A 23,261-nucleotide genomic window follows, 5' to 3' on the forward strand; every position below is an offset into this window, starting at 1 on the left:
ACGCCGTTTTGTTGATTGAAAATGGCTTTGTGTAGGAGCGAGAGCTTTTCTCATCGCTTCCTGGAAAACGGCTGGGCTTTTCTGGACGTGGCTCTCTTAGCCATTGCGACGTGAGAAACGGCAGGAGTAGCCAGTGTTGTAAAAACAAGATTTAGTGAAGAATGCGGGTGGCGGCTCGGGACGGTGTTGGGGGTTTTCTCCTGACCCTTGCGAGCTCCACTACATGCGGCGGGGAGCTCTGCGGAATAGCTGATAGCCACATCATACTCGGTCTTCGCGGCATCCAGCTCGTATAGTAACTCTACGGCTGGGTCGTATCCTCTGAGTGAGAGGTAGGAAATCGAAAGTTTGAACTGAGCATCCCATGCCCTGCTGCCAGTGCCTATCCCCTTGGATATCTTAAACACTGTGCTCCACGATGGACTGGTTCAATTCTGGAAACATCCATCGTCTCCTTTTGTGGCTTTCGGGTGAAAAAGGTTGAGGGCGTAATTTGGAATGATCTAATTCACGTTCTAGTTCGTCTTCGTCATCTTCCTGTAGATTTGAACCCGGTGTTCTCTTATTCCACAAAGGGCATCCGGCTTCATTTCTCGACACTCGATAGCATTGTGTTGGAGCGTAGGGTCGTGTCGCTCACAAATTATGCCGAGTGACATTCTCAACCAAGCGCTTGCTACGAGAATTAGTATATGCAGCCATTGACTATATGCGAAGAAAGCATAAAAACTTACAACTTGCACATGGCATTGTAGGAGGAGAGGAGACATGTGTCGCCTCGAGTCGGAAATGTTTCTCGTTGACTGTGTAGTGTGTAGTGATATGCCGTATTGGATAAACCCGGGGGATTTCATATCATTTTCCCAGGCGTCAGCGTTTATCATGCGGTGTACGCCCGTCAGTTTGTGTAACGGGGTTATCCCCCTGGTGACGGACATCAAAGGTTGGCCATGTGCCCAAGCTAAGGGGGCTGGGTCTTCGGGTACTCAAGTCGCTCCGAGATGGCCATTTTCGTCGAGCCCAGCTGGGTATTTGGCACCTCTGTCCTTCCCAGTCAAATGTTTGATCCCCGGATACGGATTTTCGTTAGATAGCTTGACGCTGTTCGGCGGTTCGACCCAGTTGCCGTCGGAGTCGTTTCTCATGTCAGTGCAAAGGTCCATCGATGTCGTCGTTGGGACCTTGGATCTTTCTGCCTCCATAAAGACCTTGACCCAGTTGTGGAGGACTCGCCAATGTCGTTGTTTTGGTGGACGAGTCGAATTGCTGTCGATGGTATCCAGGGGATCGTGGGTCGTCGAAAGAGCGTGCTTTCCAAGAGATGGGAAGCTAGAGAACCTTGGAATTGGACGAAGATAATGTCATCATATCGTCAGCTCTTTTTATAGGCAAAGCCATCAATTGCTTCAGCCTCGAGACTGTCCTCCACCTGGACAGAGACCGTATATCATATAATTGCCTCCCCCATCCCCCATCCCCCACCTTTTTCATAAGACGATTTTCCAAGCAACGCTCTTAGCAACCCACTCTCGGAAAGGCCCAAATGCGGCGATCTCAGATCCGAGAAGGCTCATCGAGGAGATCGAAGGCCAGAATTGAACGCTCGGACCAGCGCCGTTCAAGGGTCCGTAGGGCTGGGTGGCGACGAGCGAAGCTTTGGACAACCTTGTCCGAGACAAGGACTTGGTGTCCGATCTCGACTTTCTCGAGATTCGGAAAGAGAACCTATGAGAAAGAATCAGTACAAAGGCTTTCATCGAAATGGCTGAGGCAGAAACATACCGAAATCCGTCTGAACAACTTTGCCCAATCTTCGGGCAATCCGTAAAGAGGCCACCACCATTCCGGCTCTTTGCCGCCATAGCTGCTGATGGAGAGGACGGTGACCGATTCGCCCTGGATGTGCGGAATATGAGCACCATCCATAAGGGTCCGGATGTCAGAGTCGCGACTGCTCCCTCGCAAGCACAATTTCAGTACCCGAAGCTTTGGGAAACGAACATCCCGCAGCGCGGCGTCAGCATCACGGGCGTCCCCGGCGTCGACGGTGACCAGCGAGGTCAGCTCAACGTGGTCAGCGTACTGTTGACGGAATTGGGTGGGGACCTTTGCGAAGATCACATCAAGTGAGCGAGGCACGGCCGGCGTGTCCATCGCACCCATAGTGTTCTTCCAGGTTCGTTGACGTTGGATTATCTCCGTGTACCACGCCCGGTTCAGCGAGGCGAACTGCCAGAGATAACCCGCCTGGTCCTCCACATAGGGCTCCCGCTTGGTACCCAGACCCATTTTCCAGGGCCGATACTTCGTTGGCCTCACCCACTGCTTCTTCCCCCCGATGCCCCGCGACTTCTCGTAGATGAAGTCGTCAAGTCCCTGGACCTGCCAGTGGACAATCTCAGAGACCAGCTCTGGAATGTTGAAAACTCGTTCAGCGGCGTTTCTCTTAGTGATGCCACGCGACCAGCGCGGGCGAAGAGTTCGTCGAGAGCGAGCTGGAGCCATCGTTGACGATTGAGAATGAAAAAAAGAAAGATTGGAGAGGACCTACATGGAATCTTATATCTTTCCTCGAGTAAACGCCTACATTATGAATAGCTATTGTGGTTTTGGGGAGGTATAGAAGTAGAACAATAGAGAATGAGCGAACTAATAAGGAATGAATTCATATGTGAGGTGAAAGTGATATTGTATAAGGTTATTGTCAAGAGGATCAATAGCTTCAATTACATTCAATTACATTCAAAAATGATTAGCCAGGGAGTAATGGAGTAATTATAAAAGAAGATGGAAGTGTAGTCAAAGTAATCGAGTATTGAGAGAACAACATTAAAACAACAATGAATAACGATGAGACCATACACAATGAGACATATATTATTGAGGAACAATAGGTAATACATACATATACTACATATAGCAACTAGTCACTAATCCTTCAATTCTCAAGTCAGAAACCCGTTCGTCGTCTCCAGGGAATCCCGACTAGGAAGACAACATTTTAGCCTGACCCCCGATCTCCCTGCTGACAAGTCTATATGGGAACCATTAGATAAAGAAGAGACACCTTATGCTTCAACCCTTTCTAAATATCTAAGGGGAATGTTTGAATCGCCTCCTATCGAGTGGCCAGCTTATTCAGTCTCTTGATCTATAACCTACTCGAGTGCACATCACCAAGTTCTACAAAAGAGGAGATATGAGCTTAAAATTCAATTTTTTGTTATCGACTTTGACATTTTGATTTTTTGGGCCATGTTCCCCTGATCCTGAGGTCAGAAGAAGGCCGGTAACTAGATAATCATACATGTACAAGTGCTATCCTTCTCGCTGGAAATCCTGGAAGCCCATGCATCATTTTTAAAACAAACGCTGTGGACGAAGCTACCAGCTCCGCCTGAATCATCACGCAAATTAAAAACGCCTCTGATGACAATGTAAATCGTGGTAATTCATATGATTAGAAAGGGTGGTTGTGTTTAGGAAAGCAAGGGCTGGTACTTCAATGGCACAACCCATTTGTTCCCGAAATCAATTCCATGGCGACGACGGGTACCGTACTTTCTCCAGACAATCTGAGGGATTCCGATGTCGGCAACTGCCAAATTCCAGGACAGTCTTTCGCCAGACAGCAGAGCATTCAGCACACCAGTCTTAGGAGCTCCGAGGCACACCACAGATGTGGCATTGACGCAAAGCCGGCCACCTTCGGCTAGAGTAACCTCGCCTATGGAGTTTGCTGTATTAGCCACACCTGTTCGGGGTCGTTTCTGTAAGTACTTACCAGTCGAAGCATTGAGTCCAGAGGGGACATCCACAGACAACACATCGACGTTGCTGCGGTTCATCCACGAAATCATCTCAAATGCCACGCCTTGGTCGTCGGTCCGAAGGTCGTCAAAGGACAGATGCATTCCAAACAAGGCGTCGATAATCAAGTCGGGGCCCAGGTCTGAGGTGGCCAAACGAGCGGATAGTTCTTCCCATTTGAGCACGCGTCCCCCAACCTTACGGAAAATATCAAGTTGTTTGCGGCAGTTCTCCAGCAATTCAGCTTCGTGTTCAAGCCCGAGCAAACAGACTGTAACCCGGTGACCCCGATTACGCAGATGGCGAGCAGCAGCAATAGCCCTTGCCCCGGTGCGATGGTTGCCAGTAAGAATAAGCATAGTGGGCGCAGCAGCATCATTGGACAGAAGAGCCACGGCGGCCTCTGCTATTCCCCGACCTGCATTCTCTGTAATAATCTCATCGGCCAATCCAAACTCGGCGACCGAAATTTGCTCGATCTCCAGAGTCTGCAGGGGGCTCACCGTGGGACAGCTGCGATTGGTGGTTGTGAGCCGGAGAGATCCAGCACCAGAGACATTAGGGGTAATCATAGGCGACACTGACGATCGGCTTGGCCGAGGGCTGGTTGTACGAGAAATGTTGACGTGAAGCTGGCTGCGACCAAGCGCACTGAGCTGTGGCACCATTGGCGGGGCCTGTATCGCGCTGTCTTTGCGGGGAGGCTGAGCATGTGTAGGCGCCCTTGACCGCTCGCGTCCAGAGAGGGTATCGCTACCCAGTTTGATCTCACTAATTCCTTCGATATCATCCCCGGTGTCGCTGTTCTGTGGGCTATCGAGTACATTCTCCGTCCAGTGTAGGTTCTTTCCGCCGTTGGTGCCCGGCTTGACCTTGCGGTTGAAGCTCACCAAGCGCTCCTCGTCTGCGGTAGTGTCGTCGTTTCGAATTTGTTCAAATACAGTCCGCTTGTCAAATTTGGACAGGTTGCTTTCAAAGTCGAATTCGCCCAGCTCTTGGATATCAGTAGCATCTTCGGTTGCCCAGCCACTTGGATCCTCGGCATAACGGCGTGACTTCTTTTTGCGAAGTTTAGTTCCAGACCGGCTCATAGCTTCAGGTGAATCCTGGAATGCAGGGGCAGCTGGTTCCACAAATGCAGTCTGGCGCCAGCCCTTGCTCTTTGGGTTGGTGCTCGCTGCGGCGCCATGTTTAGGGACATGTTTAGCGACATATCCTCTCTCTTCCCGTACATTTTCTTGATTGCCACGTCGATTCCGCTTTGGTGTCTGCTTTGAGGGTGACAGTTCCTGCGGGCTTTGGAGTAATTTCTTGTGGGAGGTCCCTTGTATTCCAGTCTTGTCGCTATCTGCATTCAATTCCAGGCTGCTAAATGGCTCACTCAAAGAGGCGGAGACTGCCCCAGGGATTTGGTTGGCGGGGACAGCTGTCGAAGCATTTTCAACAAACGGTTTAGATATGAGAGGGGCTTTTGAAAAACTCAGAATAGCCGGGTCCGTAAATTGTTGCTGTGTTGGAGTAGATTGACTGGGAGCTGAGGCCAAAGGCATTGTTCCATAAGGTTGAAGAGGTTGATGTTGAGGTAGTTGCTGGCGCTGCGGAGGAGCCTGGGTATTGGTTTCAAGAGAGAGGTCGATGATAGCAGAGGCGTCAATAGAATATTGAGGCAGGCGTTGACCATTCCAGAGAAATGTGACTAGATATCAAGAGGTTAATTATTATGAGATGTTATTATTGAACTCATTCATAGCTCACCATCCTGGAGGAGCAAGCGCTGCCCGAACACATTGGCGACCTGGCCCACCAGCCTTCCACCCTGTGGCTCTCTCAATGTCACCAGCACATTGTAGCCAATAAATTCGGAAGCCATGATGATTGTGAGCCTTCGTAGTCCAGCTAAACAACCATCAACCGTGCAATTGTATTTGCTTGGCAAGCGCTCAAACTTCAGATGAGCCTACAGAGGGTTAGGACAAAAGAGCTGTGAGACAATCGGATGGAATGGCACGTGATTTATCGATACGCGATAAGCGATAAGCACCAACGCGAGAAGGTTAGAAGCTGGTGAGGTACATTCGATAAGTCCATGGATGTAGTTTTAAGTAATTGCGTATTATTGATGATAAAAAAAAATGCATTATGGATAAGTAATCAGACATATTTGATACATATACATGTCATTTCTGACCTGGGAAATGAAAAGAAACTTCGCAATATTATATATGAATCAAAAGTCATCATCATCAAAGTCATCTGGGTTCAAAGCGGTTGACGACTTAGCCTTATTGACCTCCGTGATTGTGATGAGGTTCGAGTAGAATTCCACCACTTTTGGATGCACCATCACCTTGCGAGGCTCGAATCGAGTAACCTGCAGTCCCTCCTGTGACACCGCTCGACTCAGTGCAACATAAGCCTGGCCCTTTTCAAACACTCGGCCCAGATCAACCTTCACACGTTGAAGAGTCTGGCCCTGAGCCTTGTGGATGGATAGAGCCCACGCCAATATCAACGGAACTTGTTGACGCTGGGCTTGCACTTCCCCATTAGGAAGCTCAATCTTCCACGTCTCCGGTTGACACAATAAGTGACGTTCTGACCCATCAGGCTGAAGGAAAGATACTAGCGGCCATTTCCGAGCCATTGAAGCTGGGCCCTCTTTGTAGCCCATAGGTTTGAGCTTTTTCCGAGCTCGATGAGCCCGCTCATCATCGCTTGCAGTCGCGTCGTCAGCGAAATTTTTGTCGTTTTCCTTATAGGAATCAAAGTAATCTTCACTCATGAAGGCTACCACTTTTCCAATAGAACCATTGACAAGCGAATCCTCCATATTCTTAATGAGCATCACTTGAGCACCCTTCTTCAACTGAATCATGGGAGGGGCCATGCAGTTTGCCAGCAGTCTCTCGCGATGCTGAGGGTCCTGGATTGTCCCAGAATCCACTGCGTTGAACCTCATCATCTCGCCAGAAAGTCTCCCCATCCGTGCAGAGTTGGCACCTTCCACTTCAGCGCGCGTTGGGAACCTATCAAGAGTCAGCTTTGGCACAGTATAATCATATAGTAAAACATACAGTTCTGTTGCTTCGATCTGGTCTTTAACATCAAGGGGACGAGAGAGCCTTCTGAAAGCCTCAATCGTGCGAGGGGTGATTTTCCCCAGTCGCATTTCATTCAGCATATCAGCAAACTCCGGATCTCGTTGACGGAAGATGTTGGTTAAAAGAATAGTATGTTGGATACAAGTTGTCCAGGAAGCAGCTGCAAATGCAAATTTTGCCTCCCGGTTGCTTCCGTCTGGGACGGGAGGTAGTTGGAAGAAGTCGCCTGTTACAACAAGTTGGATTCCTCCAAAGGGACGACCATTGTTGCGAATTCGTCGGGCAATCTCCTCGAGTTTATCAAACAGGTCCCCGTCTACCATGGAGACTTCATCAACAACGAGGACTTTGGTACGCAGCCAGCGATTTCGAGCTTTCTGGTTTTTCTTAATCTGGAAGGGTTGTTAGTATCAGCAATTCCTTAGTGAGTAATGAAAGGCTTACCTTTTTCACTAGTTCAGGCACTGGCTCTTTGCCTAGACCAATTCCGGCAAAACTGTGGAGAGTCACACCCCCAATATTGCAGGCCGCAAGACCTGTTGATGCTGTGACTGCAATTCGATCGGGTTCTTTGCGATATTTGTTGCGCAGCTTCGCAATAATTTCCCTCATAAGTACTGATTTTCCCGTTCCTGCGGAACCGGTAAAGAACATGCTTTTTCCGCGGTCGACAACAGCGTCAAGAACAGCTCTTTGCTCGTCACTCAAGAAAACAGAGGCAATCTTGGAATTGTCCTTTGGTTTCGGATTCCCGTCGGTTTTTTGGGTCTTTTTGTATTCTTGTCGCAACTCTTTCTGTTCCGCCTTGATGGTGCTCTCGGACTTGTTCCATGGTTCTGCGGGCCTTGAACGCTTGGGAGTCACAAAGCTCTTTTTCTTGTCTTCGCGGGGTTCCTCTTCTTCTTTTGTCCACGGAAGCGTACGAGGTTTCTTGACGGGCGGTTGGAAATGGGAGGGCGGCGATGATGACCACGGTAACTGCATGCTGCTGGGAGGGGCTGCTGCTTCTTGGGATATGGATGGAAGATCAGGGTAATTGACGTCCGTTGGATTTTCGTTGCCATAAACAGACTGGCCAATTCTTGATGTAGTGTCCAAGCTTGGATATGTGACTGTCTTAGAGATGGCGGAGCCAGAAAAGCTCGGCGCAATCAGCGGCTGTGGCTCATCGAGGTCCAGATCATCATCGAAGTCATTTTCATCGAAATATACCGCGTTATGAAGGGACCCCAACGAGGACTCGGCCACTTCGATTTTTCGTTTGACACCACCAGATTGTGGTTGTGACTTCGATTGAACCGTTGCATTGGCACGCAATAAGTCGGTCTGGTGAAGAGGTTTCGTGCCACTACCTGGGTTGTCTTGGAGAGCTTTCTTGAACATTTTCTCGGGGGCTTCGGCGGGTCGAGATGAGGATGAATACGCAAATGAACTCGGTAGTCTCTTTGGGCAAGTCAAAGAGAGCGATCCAATTATGTGTATGCCCCGCACCCTGAATCTGGCAAAATGCATAAAATGAAATGCAGAATGCAAATCAAGACAATGAGGTCGCGCCAGACAATTCCGATAGGGACGCTGATCGATTTTCCACGACGCGTTACAGACGCGATTATCTACACGTGACAAGCCACTGATAAGGATAACAGCTCCACCGAGGTCTAGGTCTGAACAACATTGAATATGAATTTATCTCACTAGGTTTGTATTTATCACATATTTGAAGGTGCTGTAGATGTTTATTAGGACTGGATACACTACATTGTATACAAACAAATAGAGAAGCAAGCTTTTGTTAGTAAATAACGGCCATACTATGACAAGTTGTCTGAAATATATACTTCGGATGAATTATTCAATATGCACAACACATTGACCCAGAACAACCTTAAACCGCGTGTTGTTACATTTTACTATTCAATTAGACACAGGAAAGTAGACTATCATTGTAGTTAAGTGCAATTTCTGTACCTGAATTCAAGTATACCCAAGAACATGCGAGCGGACACGATATCACGTGATTACCAATTACCGCAAATGTGCTTCCGAGAGGTTTGGAGGGTTTGCTTACTCTCCGTGCCTGAGGCCACAACTTATTGGTGCCTCAGGCGCTACATTCCTAGTACTGGAGCAAGTACCTGGTAGCGAGTGCTTACTACTACTTGCTAGTTAGTAAGCACTCAGGGGTTTTATTGGAGGCCAAGCCCATGCTTGGCGCTGATGTAATACATTCTGCATTTAGCTAGTAATTAGTACTACCCAATGGAAACCATGCGATCCTAACAGAATCTCATCTGGTAGCATGTCTTGCTAAGGCCTTACCTCCTACGGTAAGCCGGAGGGAGGCAGCGGCATCCCCATAAGAGACCGCGCCTCCTCACCGGTTCCTGGGACCAACAAGTGTACCCAGGAAGCCAGGCAGCAGGCGAGGGCTTCGAGCAAGCCCCTGCTGCAAGGAATTTTCGATCCAGGGACCACGAAGCAGTGTGCGGTGGACCGCTCGTTAAGCCGGTACCAAGAACTTGCTGGCGGCGGTACACCAAGGGAAACGCTGCGAGAGGTCAAGGATCCGTATCCTTAGGGGCGAAGTGGGGGCCCCCAAGAAGCAGAGGCAGTTGGAAGAAGTCAGAGTAAGAAAGCCTCTGACAAGGAAGATACCGACTCGCCGAAACCCCAATTGGTCACTTGCCGCAATGGAAAATCAACCTTTTGAAGAGGAACAGCAGTTCCAGCAAGCGGAGGCAATGCCGCCGACAAGTCAGGCGGAGACGCCGGCAACGTTTAGGGCTCACCTGCCGCTATATATGCAGAGAGCCTTCGACCACTTGCCAGAACCGCTGCAAAGGATGGCCATCTTCCAGCAAGTAACCACCAACCCAGAGATGATGGCGGTGCAATACGAAGCCATCGTCATGATGTCTACAACGTATGGCCCGGGCCTCGGCCAGAGCCCGGGGGCCACAGGGCCAAAGTCCGGCCCTCACCCAGCGGAGATTGCTGGCCGCCTGAAGGACTTAGGTCAGCCGGCCAAGTACCAAGGCAACCAGAAAAGCAACGCTGCCAATCACTGGTTGTATGACGTCGATGACTACTTTATGCGCCGCCAAATGGTGAGCGGCCGAAGCGATGACGACGCGTACAAGCTGGCCTTCGCCGCGGGCTTGCTAACAGGAGACGCTCAGGTGAAGTGGAGAACGACCAACCAGCAGGTAGATGCGGGACTTGGAGAACGGATCACCACTTGGGCGGATTTCAAGGCTTGGATCCGGACTAAGTTCGAGCCAAAGACGGCAGAGTCGGACCGCTTGCGCGAGTACACGCACAAGCAACAGGGAAACGACTCCCTGTCTACGTACCACGCTGCCTTGTTGGAGCTGTCTCGCAACTTGTCGGAAAGCCCCTCGGAAAGAGGGTATATCCTGCAACTGGTATCGGGCCTGAACTCAACTCTCAGGGCAGAGTGGTTCAGGCAGCAGGGCCGACCTGAAGCAAATGCCGAGGAAGCAGTCAATCTCTTGCTAGAGCTCGAACGGAGTACCCAGGAAGCGTCTGGGTATGGCCGTCCCATACGGCATATTAAGGCCGGCCGGGCTCCCGCAAGCCCTGACGCCATGGACCTATCTGCCATGCAGGACACAAGGACTTGCTTCAAGTGTGGTAAGCCCGGACATCTCAAGAGAAACTGCAAGGTGAAGGGAAAAGGGCAGGGTCAGCAAGCTTAGGCGAGCTTGCTGACCCTCTCCCCAAGCCCCGCCGCCCCGACAAGCAGGGTACCGGGCTTAGCCAGGATGGAAGAGAGCGGGATACCCCGCGGGCTGTGATGAGGCTGAACGCCCTCGGAGAACATCTCAACTTCTTCGACGGCTCACTCTCTCGGCCCACGGCAACCGGACCCTCTGTCACTTGTCGTATGTTGTTAGACTGCGGGGCAAGCCACACGTTTGTATCGTTGAAGACTGCCCGGCGTCTAGGCGGCAAGTGGAAGAAGCGCGTGCCGTTGCCGGTGTCGCTGCCGAACGGCGAGACCCTACACACTCAGGGTACAATGGACCTGGAGATTCGCTTAGGCAAGTGGGCCGGCACAAAAAGGGTGTGGGCAGTCGACATTGAGGGGTACGATGTAGTGCTCGGTAACGACTTCCTATGCACGCACGACCCGAAGGTTAGCTTCCCGACAAGAAGAATGTGGCTCACTGACCATAAAGGAGAACACGAAGTACACGCGGTGGATGGCCGAGTACTGGATAGAGAAGAGAAAGGGACGTTGAACTTGCTATCAAAGAAGGACGTTCGACGAGCCCTGAAAAATAAGAATACCGAGTACGCGGTTTTCTACGCCGCGAAGAGCGAGGACAGTGACCAGTCCACCGAGGACCCTCGCCTAGCGAAGTTGCTCAAAAAGTACGCGGATGTCTTCGCCGACGACTTGCCAACAGACCTGCCCCCCAAGCGGAACATTGTTCACCACATCGACACAGGCACGGCTGACCCAGTGAACGTCAACGCATACCCCCTATCCCACGAGAAGCTCGAAGAGCTGAGGAAGCAAGTGAAAGACTTGCTGGATAGAGGGTTGATCCAGGTGTCAGCGAGCCCCTGGGGCTTCCCGGTGGTCTTCGTCAAGAAGCCGGGAGGGGAATGGAGAATGTGTATCGACTACCGAGGCCTTAACGAACTCACTGCCAAGAACGGGTACCCCATTCCAAGAATCCAGGACTTGTTGGACATCGTCGGCCAAGCCAGATACCTGTCGAAGATTGACTTGGTGGCTGGGTATTGGCAGGTTCGGATGGCAGAGGAAGCGACACCGAAGACGGCATTCAACACGATATGGGGGAAGTATGAGTGGAAAGCGATGCCTTTCGGACTCTGCAATGCGCCGGCCACTTTCCAGACCTTGATGAATGAGACACTCCGCCCCTACCTGGGCAAGTCGGTAGTGGTATACCTGGACGATATCTTAGTATACTCGAGGACACTGGAAGAGCATTATACTCACTTGGAGGAAGTCCTGCAGTGCTTACGCGAGCAGAAGCTCTTTGCCAAACCGAAAAAGTGCGTATTCGTCACCAAGGAGCTCGAATTCTGTGGCCACGTTATCGGAGACGGCAAGGTCCATGCCGTTACAATGAAACTGGACGTCATCAAGGAGTGGCCACGGCCAACAAACGTCAACGAAGTCCGCCGCTTCCTAGGTTTAGCCACCTACTACCGACGCTTCGTCAAAGACTTCGCGAAGATAGCGGTGGCTCTGCACAACCTAACCAAGGAGGCCGACGAAGAACTGCGTAAGCAGAAGTTTAGACCTATCACTTGGACCGAGCAATGTGAAGTGGCTTTCATACGCTTGAAGGAGGCGCTTGTCAACGCCCCGGTACTTGTCCAACCCGACCGGGCCAAGCCATTCACTATAGAGACCGACGCCTCCGAATGGGCGATCGGCTTCGTGCTCTGCCAAGTGGGGGATGACGGGAAGATGCACCCCGTCGCCTTCGACGGCCGCAAGTTGAAAGGTGCAGAGTTGAACTACCCAGTCCACGAGAAAGAGCTTCTCGCGATCAAGGAAGCTCTCCGGACTTGGGATAGGTACTTGGAGAATGGAACAAGGACCACTATCATTACCGACCACGAAGGCCTCCAATACCTCACCACCACGCGAGCATATAGTAAGAGACTTGCTCGCTGGATCGACGAGTTCCAGGCATACGACCTCGAGCTTCGGTACCGGAAAGGAGAAGAAGCGGTCGTCCCCGACGCCATTAGCCGGCGCCCTGACTTTCTCGGAGAGGGACCAGCTAATGTGGCCCAGGGAGCACCCACTTGGGGGAGATTGAACTTGATGAAAAAGGTGGGCGGATTCGACGAAGTGGAATGGTACGCCGCTACCATCCAATACTTGTCGGCCGGCAGCTTGCCGGACGATAAGTCACTCCGCCGAGAAGTTATGCGTTGGGCAGGCAAGCTAGCGATACACGAGTCGCCCTTGCCGACGGCCGCAACGCAGGAGGAGAATACCAGACTAACTTACCTACATGGGGACGGATCCTCCGCCCCATACCTAGAGCCACCCTTCCGGAAGGACTTTCTGGAGAGGATGCATAGGGAATATGGACACTTGGGCCACCCAGGACTGCGTGGAGTGCTCCGCACCCGCGCTTGGTGGCCCGGCATACGGCAGGATACGGAAGAGGTGGTGCACCTCTGTCCGAATTGCCAAGTGTCAAGATCGAGAAACGAGAGCTTCGAGCGAGAGGCATCTCAGTACCTAGCAAGCGCAGGTATCAAACCATTTGAAAGGTGGGGGATCGACCTCATCGGCTTGCTGCCCACGACACCAAGCGGCAACCGGTGGATCATCACGGCGATCGACTACGCCACCGGTTGGCCACTTGCGAAGGCTTGCCAGAAGCGACAGAGGAAGCTGTCGCTGAGTTCCTCCACGACGACATTTTCACGGTATACGGTGCACCTGCGGAGTTCCTGACAGATAATGGCGCCAACTTGCTCGCCACCTCCGTGCAGTACTTCATCAAGTTGATCAACGCGAAGCACCGGACGACCACGCCATACCACCCGCGGACGAACGGGAAGGTGGAGAACCTCAACGGCTTGCTGGGACGGATACTCACGAAGTATTGCATGGGTAAGCCTACCAGAGTATGGGACCTGTACTTGGCACAAGCCCTATTCGCCACAAGGGTGAGGGAACATGCCACGTCGGGCAAGAGTCCCTTCTACTTGGTATACGGAACCCATCCACGCTTGCCGGGGGACACCGAGCCGGTGACCTCTGCTCGAGACCCAGCGGAGCTAGACAGCAAGATCATGGCCGTCAATCACGCAAGAGCCGAGGCCAACGAGAAGTTGTTGTACAAAGCCATCCGGGCGCAGAAAATTCACGACGAGAAAGTAACCACTTGCCCACTGCAACCGGGCAAGTGGGTATTGGTCCGGAATGAGGCAAAGCAGAAGTTCGAATCACAATGGTTCGGGCCGTATAAGATTCTGAAAGCTCACCCACTCGGCACGTATGCACTCGCTGAGCCGGGTGGCCGGGTGCTGAGGAACTTGGTGAACGGTCGCCGCCTTGTCGACGCCTTCGTCGATAACCCCAACCAGTTGTGGACGTCGTCGGGCGGTAAGCATCGGCTTCGGCGAGAAGGTGTAGACATTCGCCATCCACTTGACGGAGGCGAAGTGATCGATAGGGACTCCGACGAACCGCCTAGCTACCATGAATTAGCCACGATTTCCCGGGCTGAATGGGACACATTGGAGCGTTCAGGGGTACGCTCACGCTTGGTGGGAAGGGAAGAAGCACTTCGACATATCGCAGCGAAAGCGAGGAAGCAACCGCTAGCCGCTAAAGCGACGAAAAGAACGGCACCTGCGCCGGAAGCAAAGGATATGGCACACGCGCCGGATGAAACATGGCCGCAAGCGGCTAGGATACCCACTCAACAACAAGTGGAAGAGACCCAGAGGAACGGTCTAGAACACACAGCCCCTACCCACAGAGAGGTAGAGGAGGACTATCCGCCCACTCAGGAAGAAGTGGAGGAGTACCGGCAAGTAGACCGGAGGACTACCCAGGAAGAGGTAGAAGAGTCCCAACAAGTGGACTGGATACCTACCCAGGAAGAGGTAGAAGAGGTTCCACGAGAGAACCTAGAGAGCGACGACACCGCTGAAAAGGATGGCCAAGGAGATCAGCAGATGGAGGACGCTCCGACAATGCAACAAGCATCTCCATACCTTTTCCGCAGGCCGCGTCGATACGCAATGGATTCACAATAAGTGAAGGTTCCGCTGCCGCAACAAGTACGCGAGCAAGCGAAGACTCCCGCAATACTACGAAGAACAATCTACAAGGGACTACGAAGAAGTCATTGATTAGAACAAGTGTTTTGTATTCGGCAAGTACTACTTAGAGGTCAACAAACTAGAGGTCAGCAACATGTTCAGCCCAAACAGCATCCACCTCCTCTTCACCAACAGCCCGCTCCATCGCTTCCTGACCACGAAGTGACTCCAACCCACGCAAATCCCGACGAACAAGATCAACATTTACCTGCATCTGCGCTATCTCCTCCGTCAAACGACGCTCCATCTGCAACCGTACATGGGGGGGGGGGCTTCAAAAAGTTCACGGGTAAGTACACTGCGCCAACGGGGGGTAATAGGTTCACTTTCCTGCAACACTTCCTCACGAGACTCAACACGGGGGCGAAGGGGCAAGTCGGGGGCGGAGGGGGAGGTACGGGGACGTTTGCGGGACGACAAGCGGTTAGACACAGAGTTGAAGAAGCGGGAAGCAGCAGAACGAGGGGCAGAGGGAGGAGCGGAGGAAGGGGTAGTGGGCTGGGCGGGGGACTTACTAGTGGGAGTGACCGCTGGGTACTGGAACTCGGGGGAGTGCACACGAAGCGCGTCCAGTGCCCAGGCAGGGGTGTCAACGCGCAAGGAGCAAGCACGAGCCACACCTGCGAAGTGACAACACATGCAGGAACCCAGGCTGACCACAGTGCTCTTGCTCGGGCTTTCACGGAAAGCTACGACCCGGCAAGAAGCAAAGCAGCCAGCACTGCGTCGGCACCGAGTACACTCCTCCCCGGAGGGAGCAGCGACACCGATGCACTGGCCAATGACGGCCACCTGATGGTTGTGGGATGTAACCGCGCGAAGCTGGAAAACTCCATCAGCTTGGGGCCAATCCACTTCACCTCCGATCCTCTCCCACTCCTCCTGCAACGCGGCCAACATACCTCTCACTTCCTCAGGTAGAACCGGTTGCAGGGCATCATCGAGGCCCGTAGGCAACTCGGTGGCATCCTCAGCGTCAAGATTGACGAAGCGAGGGGAGGGAGACGGGCCGGCTAAAGAAAGTTAGCAAGTGGGGCAACAAGCGAGGATGGGGGAGGGATGAGACTTACCAGAAGACTGCGAGGCTCCCGCAGAGGAGGTCTCCATGTCAGGCGAGTCTTGCGGCACCGACAAAGGAGACGAAGCGCCAAGCGACCGGAGGTCCATGGTGTTTCCCTCTGAGTTCTCATCTGGCACGGCGAGAGGGTCAGGCGAGGGACCAGCAGGTGAATTCACGGCTGGGAACGACATTGTTACTGTGACAAAGTGACGTGTTAGTACCTGACAAGAACGACAACAAGCGAGACACGGGATAGATCACTTACCAACAAGTTGTTCAATGTCGTCAAAGAGTGGAATAGGAAGCAAGACTGGGGAGAAAAGAGGAGAAGAAATATTTGAGGGGAAAAGATGGGGGTATTTATACTCAGAAGGCTTGCTTGCCTACAATGCCTAAGCGAGCAAGAACAAAGGATTGATTGTTTGCTTAGAATACCCGAGCAAGCAAGAACAAAGGAGACAAAGTGAGGCCACACAAAGGAGCCTTTTCACTGCCTACCGGGCAAGTCTTTGTCGGCCTTTGTTGGATCTCTCATCTTGCTGGGTCTTTTTATACTGCCTATTCGGGAAGTCTGGATAGCTTCATTTTTGCAGCTTCCGGGGCGGTAAGCTAGATCTGGTGGGGAGGGATGTGCTTCCGAGAGGTTTGGAGGGTTTGCTTACTCTCCGTGCCTGAGGCCACAACTTATTGGTGCCTCAGGCGCTACATTCCTAGTACTGGAGCAAGTACCTGGTAGCGAGTGCTTACTACTACTTGCTAGTTAGTAAGCACTCAGGGGTTTTATTGGAGGCCAAGCCCATGCTTGGCGCTGATGTAATACATTCTGCATTTAGCTAGTAATTAGTACTACCCAATGGAAACCATGCGATCCTAACAGAATCTCACAAAACACGCGGGACGAGAATGCAGAATCCAGACATTATCAACCACCAGTCGCGAGAGTATCTTGTCAATCACACCATATCGAAGCAGCTTGGACTCTGCGACGATGAGGAATGGCAGGGATGGCAGTCTCGAGTAAGTGCAGCGGCTTTTTCTTTCGAATTCGAGCACGGTTGCTAACAAGTCATGTTATAGACAAAGACTACCCTCTGACGGGTGTAGTCATCTGCTTTACGTCTGTACAAATTGAGAAGAGAGTATGTGTCAGATAGAGGTTTAGTGACGTGTGAAGCTCCAAGCAGAGGCTGACCTGTATTCCCGTTGCACAGACTCCGTTGACTCAAATGGCGGAACAAATGGGCGCGATGCACAGTATCCATCTTACTTCGGACGTAACCCACTTGCTTGTGGGTGACACAAATAGCGACAAGTACAAATTCGTTGCAAGGGAACGGAATGACGTGGTGGCAATGAACCCAGAATGGATCGAGGCCGTACGACACTCATGGACGCAGGGAGAGGACACAGACATACAGGCGCTGGAGAAACAATTCAGACTGGCAACATTGCATGGCCTCAAAATCTGCATCACGGGGTTCTCGGACCGTGAGTTGGCTGGTTTTCCACAATTGAGTATGGAGCAACGCTAACCAATGCGCCGCAGTTCCTTTCCGAGCCTACATGCAGAAGACAACCGAGGAGAATGGGGCTGAATATCGGAAAGACCTGACCAAAACTGTAACACATCTTATTGCGCGCAACTCGGACGGTGAAAAATACAAATTCGCGACACAATGGAATATCAAAGTTGTTTCGGTAAAATGGTTTACGGACAGCATCGAGCGTGGAATGATCCTGGATGAGCAGAAATATCACCCGCTGGTACCACCCGCTGAACAAGGTGTCGGGGCATGGAATCGATCCTCGCCAACAGAGAGGGAGCCTTCTCGAAGGAACAGCACTACAAAAGAGAACCCTCTAAATCCACGACCTCGAAAACTACGCAGGATTGCAAGTACCAAGCTGGTAGATCAAAATGAAAGCATATGGGGGGATATCGTCGGAACAGGATTCGATAATAACGAGACGACTGGACCCCAAAAGAACCCACAAACACAAGGACCACCTGAAGCCTCGAAGCCTGTCATACAGGCATATCAGTCATTCGCCAGCGAGACTACATTTTCTGAAAGCCAGTCTCGTCTTCCACCACCGGCTGCTCCACCAAAAGACAATGGATTTTTACATATGACTTATTTCTTCATTAATGGATTCTCTTCCAAGCAGGTTTGTGCTCATGATCTTGCCCACATTTTCTTGAAACTAATAGATTTTATAGACTAAAGTTCTCCGTGAGCATCTCACTTATAACGGAGCTCAGTTGGTGGAGTCACTGAATGAGTTCTCTAGTCCTACTATTCCCAAAACAGGGCATGGACTGTTCATCATGGTGCCGTATCAGACTCCCAGGTCAAAGATTCCGTCAACAGATGAAATGGCCTTTGAATGCGAGGTCGTGACAGAGATGTGGCTGGAAAGATGCATTGATGCTCGAGCTTTCGTTCCACCCGAGTCTCATGTGGCGAGCACTCCGTTCCCTAAGTTCCCTATACCAGGTGAGATCCTATCAAGCGCAAGACCAAAACAAGCTCTAATGACATTAGGATTTCCGGAATTGCGGATTTGTTCTACCGGCTTTGGACGTATCGATCTTTTACACCTACGCAAACTGGTAGAGTTGATGGGCGCCACATATGGTGATTTCCTAACGCAAAAAGCATCCGTTCTGATTTGCAATGATCCCAAAACAGCCAGCGTGGACAAACTGCGACATACTGCCGAGTGGGGGGTTCCAGCAGTGTCTGCTGACTGGCTCTGGATATCTATTCAAACTGGCCAAAAGAAACCATTCGAGCCATACATTGTCCGACGACAATTACCCCAAAATGCTAGCAGCACAGATAAACTAGGTTCTTTATCTGCTAAGCGAAAGCAATCTGACAGGCATGTTGATGAACGGAAAGCGAATTCCCCGTACAACATCTCCACCGAGTCCACGAATGGTGGCAGGAGCGAGAAGCGAAGTTTAGGGAACATCGGTGCAAGTCGAACAATACCTATAGTCGGCGATGGCTTTGAGGCCGATGCACCAAAACCCTCTGTTCCGGAGTCTCGATCTCCAACCCCGGCCAGGATACCAGACAAACCATCCCCAGAGGAACCGAATACTAAACAGCCTACGCCAAGTACCGACTCGGCACCACCCGTTGGCCCATCCGCACTGGATACCGCTCTGAGCGGGCTCCTCCAGCAAGCCCGCGCTGCCAAGTCACGACAGCAGCCTGAGAGCACTACGACCAATGATGACGGAAATCCACCCCGGCGAAAGCGTAAGCCGCTCCTTGGCCGCGCCCCATCCCACTCTTCAGCCCGAATGCTAGAAGGCCCGCGTCCCGTCTCACGCGCTAGCTCGATCGACACACTTAACGACGACGGCCTCGGCAGCGCCTTGGAAAGCGCTCACCCGACTAGAGACAACTCCATATCCCGTAGCAACAGCCGTGCCGAACAGAGTCTGTCATCCATGCTCAGTGGTGGGAAATTTGATTTCTTGAATGATAAACTCCCGCCTCATACCGAGGACGAAGATGAGGAGAATCAGGCACCGCAGATGACGCAGCTGGATTATGAAGATCCCGATGCGGCTGCCATGAGGGCGGAGTTCCTGAGGGATGCTGGGAAGTTGTCTGGTAAGACAATGAAGACCGAAAGCTCGGGTTTGCTTGTTGGTGAAGTGCGGGAGCTGGAGGATATTGGGTGGGGGTCTGGACGGAGGACGAGGAAGCAGCCTGTTAAAGTGGATGAATGATTTTTGCACATGGGATGGCCGTCTTGGTTTTTGCTTTTTTTTTCCATCGGCGAAGGCATAGCATTGCATTGCGAATGGCGCCCTCTTTGGTTTATCTATTGTTTTGAAAGAGCGATATCTAAATGTTGTCAATGATAATTTTATTCGCTTCAATATCAAGTAAGCTACATGTCCTCAGGTCTACGATGGGAGTGATAAGGGACGGATTGTCTCGAGAAGCCGAGTGGAAGCTGCATTCTGATACTCGACATTTTAGAGACAAAAAGAAAGACGAAGGGAAACCCGCGATCTTGAGGTCACTAGCGAGAGAAAGTTTGAACTAGATGCAATCTTAATTCAAGGGGGAATCTTTGGTAATTAGGCTCCCTCCGGTGCACGCCATCACGCTATGAAATACAATGAAAGCCAGCGAGGCAAGAGTGCCCCGAGCAGAAATGACCGTAAAGCCGACGTGAAGGAACATCATAGGAAGAGTTTAGTAGAATGTAGAGAATGGGCAAGAGAAAGATGTAAACTGTACAAGTTAGGAGGAACAGAAAAAGAGCGAAAAAGAAACATCGTAGGAATCATAAGTGGTTGTACAAAGGTGAGCTGAACATAGGCTTATGCTTGCATTGCCGCAGCCATTCCGCCAGGCAAGGGAGCATCAAGATCCAGATTCTCGATAGAACGGCGGTTCTCGCTGCTGTCCCGGAACAGGTTGGAGAAATACTTGGTGGCAACATCACTCTCCTGCTTGATTTTGGTGACCTCTTGCTTGCGTCTGCCGAGATCCTCAATATCCTGAGATAGACAGGTCTGGAGATTGTTGGCAGGCATGCGCAGCATGCGGCGAACTTCAGTCGAGATTCGATTGGCATTCGAGTGCACATAATCCATCTCAGAAAGAGTTGCGGCGATCTTCCGCGACAGGCGTGGGGGAAGAGTGGTCGGGATGGAGCTGAGCACATAAGCTGTGGTCAGGACAGCTTGTATAAAGTTAGTATATTGTTATTCTTTGTGAGAACGAATGGGGAAAAAAAAACTCACCAGCAGCGAGGATGCTAGGGAAGAACAGCCGGCGCATGTTGTTCGGGCCAATGACCTTGACAGCACTTAAGGCACTATCCACCCAACTGAATCCGCCCAATGCCCTACCACCAAGTACAGTGACGGCAGTCATTGCAACGCCTGTTCCCGCCATCTTTTCTTGGCGCTCCCAGAGACCAGCAATATCGAAGAAGTCCCACAGCTCAACTTCAGTGTCGACTTGTCGGCCAAAGGTGTGGCGACGGCCACGACGGAACATCGCATCCGCACGGAAGTTGAGTGGAGTGAATTTGTCTTCACCAATGTGCAGAAGACCGATATTTTGGATGAAACCGACTCCTTGAACTGTCTTCTCCCGGGCGTAGTCCTCGCAGTCGGTGACAGACGAAGCAATCTGATCCAGCATTGCCAGCTTCAGTTCCTCGGCGTACTGGAACGCTGAAAAGAGACCAGGATATTCAACACCGAGGTCTGCATCAGAAACACGCGTGATTGTGTTAGTCAAGGTCGAACGAGTGTGGTTGTAGACATCATCGCATGAATCGTCGATAGCCTTGTTAACACCCTCTGCAAGCTCTCCCTTCTGTTTCTTGCCGTTCTCGAATGCCGGTACAATCTCTGCCAATTCATCAGTCACCCGCTTGAGCTCCGATTGCGCAACATCACGGTTGACTGTGGCAAGGGAGTTAAGGTCAGATAGGAGATTCAGAAGATAAGTTCTGGCAGGCGCAAGCTTGGATCTGGAGCGCTTTTCAAGGACGAAACGTCGCAAAGCTCCTTCAAGGTTCTCGAAGTCTTGGAGTTTCTCCCGTTCTTTGCCCTTGCCCTTATCCTTGGAGTCCTTATCGTCGTCGTCATCGTGAGGGTCAGAGCCACCGCCGTCACCACCGCCGGAGCCAGACTGCGAGATAGCAGGTGCCACAGGTATAGCATTGCTTGAAACGAAATGAACTAATTCAGCGGCCTCCTTGTATGTGCGAGGGCTGAGTTTGCCGATCTGATCCAAGATCATGCGTTCGCAGCGCTGCTTGTCGCGAATTTGATCGAATCCGTTGACTACCATGAATATATATGCCTTCTCGTGTGCAGCATTCAGGATGAACTCCTTTGCAGACAGTGTGAAGTGATTTGCGGCGGAAACCACAAACACAACGACGTCGATCTCCTCCTGCCGAGCAAAGACAGCCGTGGTTTTCAACGAGTCCGAGTTTAAGCCGGGTGCATCGATCAAAGCGATGTCAACTACGCCGTTGTTCAGCAGTGATTCGTCAATAGACCGTACATCCTTCACGTAGACCTTGCACTGCATGTACTTCGTGTTTTCGATAACAATGTTTTCGAGTTCGCTGAGAGCATAGACATCAAAGGTGCTTTCGTCATTGCGGTTGTATGGCGTATCTTTGTGAACGGCGTGAACTTCTTCAACGCTGCAGTTTTCGCGAGCATCGAGAACCTCACAGAAGATGCTGGTGCAAGGCTGCTGGTCCTCTGGCAACACCTTTCGGCGCAGGAGAGCATTGCAAAATGTCGATTTGCCTGCATTCAAGTCTCCTGTAATCAGGACCTTACTTGAGGTATCTTCAATTCTGTCTCGCAGCGAGAGGAGATGTTTCATGCTTTGGCTGATCTTTCCATCCAACAGGGCAGCAACCGATGCCTTTTCCAACGAATGCACTAGCTCTGCCTGCGAAAGCGCGCCGAGCTTTAGATCCAATTTAAGGATAGAGAACTCTTGCGCAATCTGCGGGGTCATCAATCTAGGCTCTGTCGGGATGCGGCGTTGGGCCGAGGCACTGGATTCTCCCAATTCGTCGCTACCCATCGAGGTGGCTGCGCGCCTCAGCTCTGCTCGGGGTGGGGTGTTAGGTCTGCCGTCATTGTCTGCCAATTCGGACTGAGTTCGCTGCAGTGTTGGCCGGTCCGTGGGAGAAGCAGGCGTGCTCTGCACGGAGGGATAGTGGGCGGGCCATTGGCGGTTCATGTCCTGAAGCTCCTTCAGTGTATCGATGGTCCGGGAGATCGCACGAGCAAGTTTGGTTCGATTTGAGTTGCTGAAAATACTGTAAGCCTTGGACTTCTGTGAATGTGTTGTTTGCGGAGATGCGAGACATACTAGAGAAGTTGAGAGACATGACTGGCAACCACTTGCTTCTCATGCTCAGCTATATCCCAGGGTGAATTAGCTCGATTTTCTCCGCTTTTTGTCACACCATCGCATGGCCGCCAGCCACCTACCTGCGGGATTCCATTCTCCAGGGCGCGTTGGAGTATGCACCGGAGTCGGCCTATCCTCCATCAATCCTGCACGCCAAGCAGAGTTCGCATCCTCTTCCGTATCGGCAATACTGCCTCCATAGCCAGAATCTTGGTTTAGCGAAGTCATCAAGGCCGTGGCGCTATCTGAAGTCGAGCCGTTGCCCACAGTCATATAAGTCGGCGGGGGACGGAAAAAAGGATTCTTTTCGGGAAATTCTTCCTCGCCTGAGAATCTGGACGAGCCAGCTCTGGAAGACGAGCCTTCACCGGGGTGATATTCCTGACTCATGACGGATGAAAGACCTTAACGTGAGGGCGACATCCATCCAACAGAAGTTGTGTTATTGGTTGTTTGGTTATGAGATGGTTAATTTCTTGGGAAGGTTTAAGATGA

At 51.5% G+C, this 23,261-nt stretch overlaps 6 protein-coding genes across 6 annotated transcripts; 1 reads left to right on the forward strand and 5 right to left on the reverse strand.

Moving 5' to 3' along the window:
• Positions 1 to 986: 986 nt before the first annotated feature.
• On the reverse strand, positions 987 to 1,202 carry N7455_001227 (uncharacterized protein; the record flags this gene model as incomplete). The annotated part of the gene is made up of 1 exon (XM_065603961.1): positions 987 to 1,202. One exon carries the CDS (start codon positions 1,200 to 1,202, stop codon positions 987 to 989), a length of 216 nt encoding a protein of 71 aa, XP_065462452.1.
• A 352-nt stretch (positions 1,203 to 1,554) lies between these two features.
• On the reverse strand, positions 1,555 to 2,505 carry N7455_001228 (uncharacterized protein; the record flags this gene model as incomplete). Its single annotated transcript, XM_040950917.2, has 2 exons — positions 1,555 to 1,725; positions 1,783 to 2,505. 2 exons carry the CDS (start codon positions 2,503 to 2,505, stop codon positions 1,555 to 1,557), a joined length of 894 nt encoding a protein of 297 aa, XP_040817845.2.
• Positions 2,506 to 3,422: 917 nt separating this feature from the next.
• N7455_001229 (mRNA decapping enhancer EDC3) lies at positions 3,423 to 5,744 on the reverse strand. Its single transcript, XM_040951556.2, has 3 exons — positions 5,566 to 5,744; positions 3,785 to 5,506; positions 3,423 to 3,727 (listed from the first exon to the last, which is right to left on the reverse strand). The coding sequence occupies exons 1-3, from the start codon at positions 5,678 to 5,680 to the stop codon at positions 3,480 to 3,482; spliced, it is 2,085 nt and encodes a 694-aa protein (XP_040817647.2). The 5' UTR covers positions 5,681 to 5,744; the 3' UTR covers positions 3,423 to 3,479.
• Positions 5,745 to 6,037: 293 nt separating this feature from the next.
• Positions 6,038 to 8,294, reverse strand: N7455_001230 (DEAD/DEAH box helicase; the record flags this gene model as incomplete). Its single annotated transcript, XM_040951084.2, has 3 exons — positions 6,038 to 6,836; positions 6,885 to 7,303; positions 7,356 to 8,294. The coding sequence occupies 3 exons, from the start codon at positions 8,292 to 8,294 to the stop codon at positions 6,038 to 6,040; spliced, it is 2,157 nt and encodes a 718-aa protein (XP_040817532.1).
• Positions 8,295 to 16,835: 8,541 nt separating this feature from the next.
• Positions 16,836 to 19,582, forward strand: N7455_001231 (uncharacterized protein; the record flags this gene model as incomplete). Its single annotated transcript, XM_040951885.2, has 6 exons — positions 16,836 to 16,848; positions 16,909 to 16,970; positions 17,043 to 17,319; positions 17,378 to 18,000; positions 18,053 to 18,329; positions 18,378 to 19,582. The coding sequence occupies 6 exons, from the start codon at positions 16,836 to 16,838 to the stop codon at positions 19,580 to 19,582; spliced, it is 2,457 nt and encodes an 818-aa protein (XP_040817709.2).
• Positions 19,583 to 20,185: 603 nt separating this feature from the next.
• Positions 20,186 to 23,156, reverse strand: N7455_001232 (mitofusin; the record flags this gene model as incomplete). Its single annotated transcript, XM_040951685.2, has 4 exons — positions 20,186 to 20,550; positions 20,612 to 22,662; positions 22,725 to 22,773; positions 22,847 to 23,156. The coding sequence occupies 4 exons, from the start codon at positions 23,154 to 23,156 to the stop codon at positions 20,186 to 20,188; spliced, it is 2,775 nt and encodes a 924-aa protein (XP_040818110.2).
• Between the last annotated feature and the right edge of the window lie 105 nt (positions 23,157 to 23,261).

Source organism: Penicillium solitum (genome assembly GCF_028829755.1).
Source record: "Penicillium solitum strain IBT 25940 chromosome Unknown utg000001l_segment0_segment0, whole genome shotgun sequence".
NCBI lineage: Eukaryota > Fungi > Ascomycota > Eurotiomycetes > Eurotiales > Aspergillaceae > Penicillium > Penicillium solitum.

Coding starts and splice junctions, on each gene's coding strand:
- N7455_001229 (XM_040951556.2), bottom strand. CDS start 5,680: ATGGCTTCCGAATTTATTGGCTACAATGTGCTGGTGACATTGAGAGAG. Junction 5,507..5,565: donor GCGCTTGCTCCTCCAGGATG/GTGAGCTATGAA, acceptor CTTGATATCTAG/TCACATTTCTCTGGAATGGT. Junction 3,728..3,784: donor TGGACTCAATGCTTCGACTG/GTAAGTACTTAC, acceptor CAAACTCCATAG/GCGAGGTTACTCTAGCCGAA.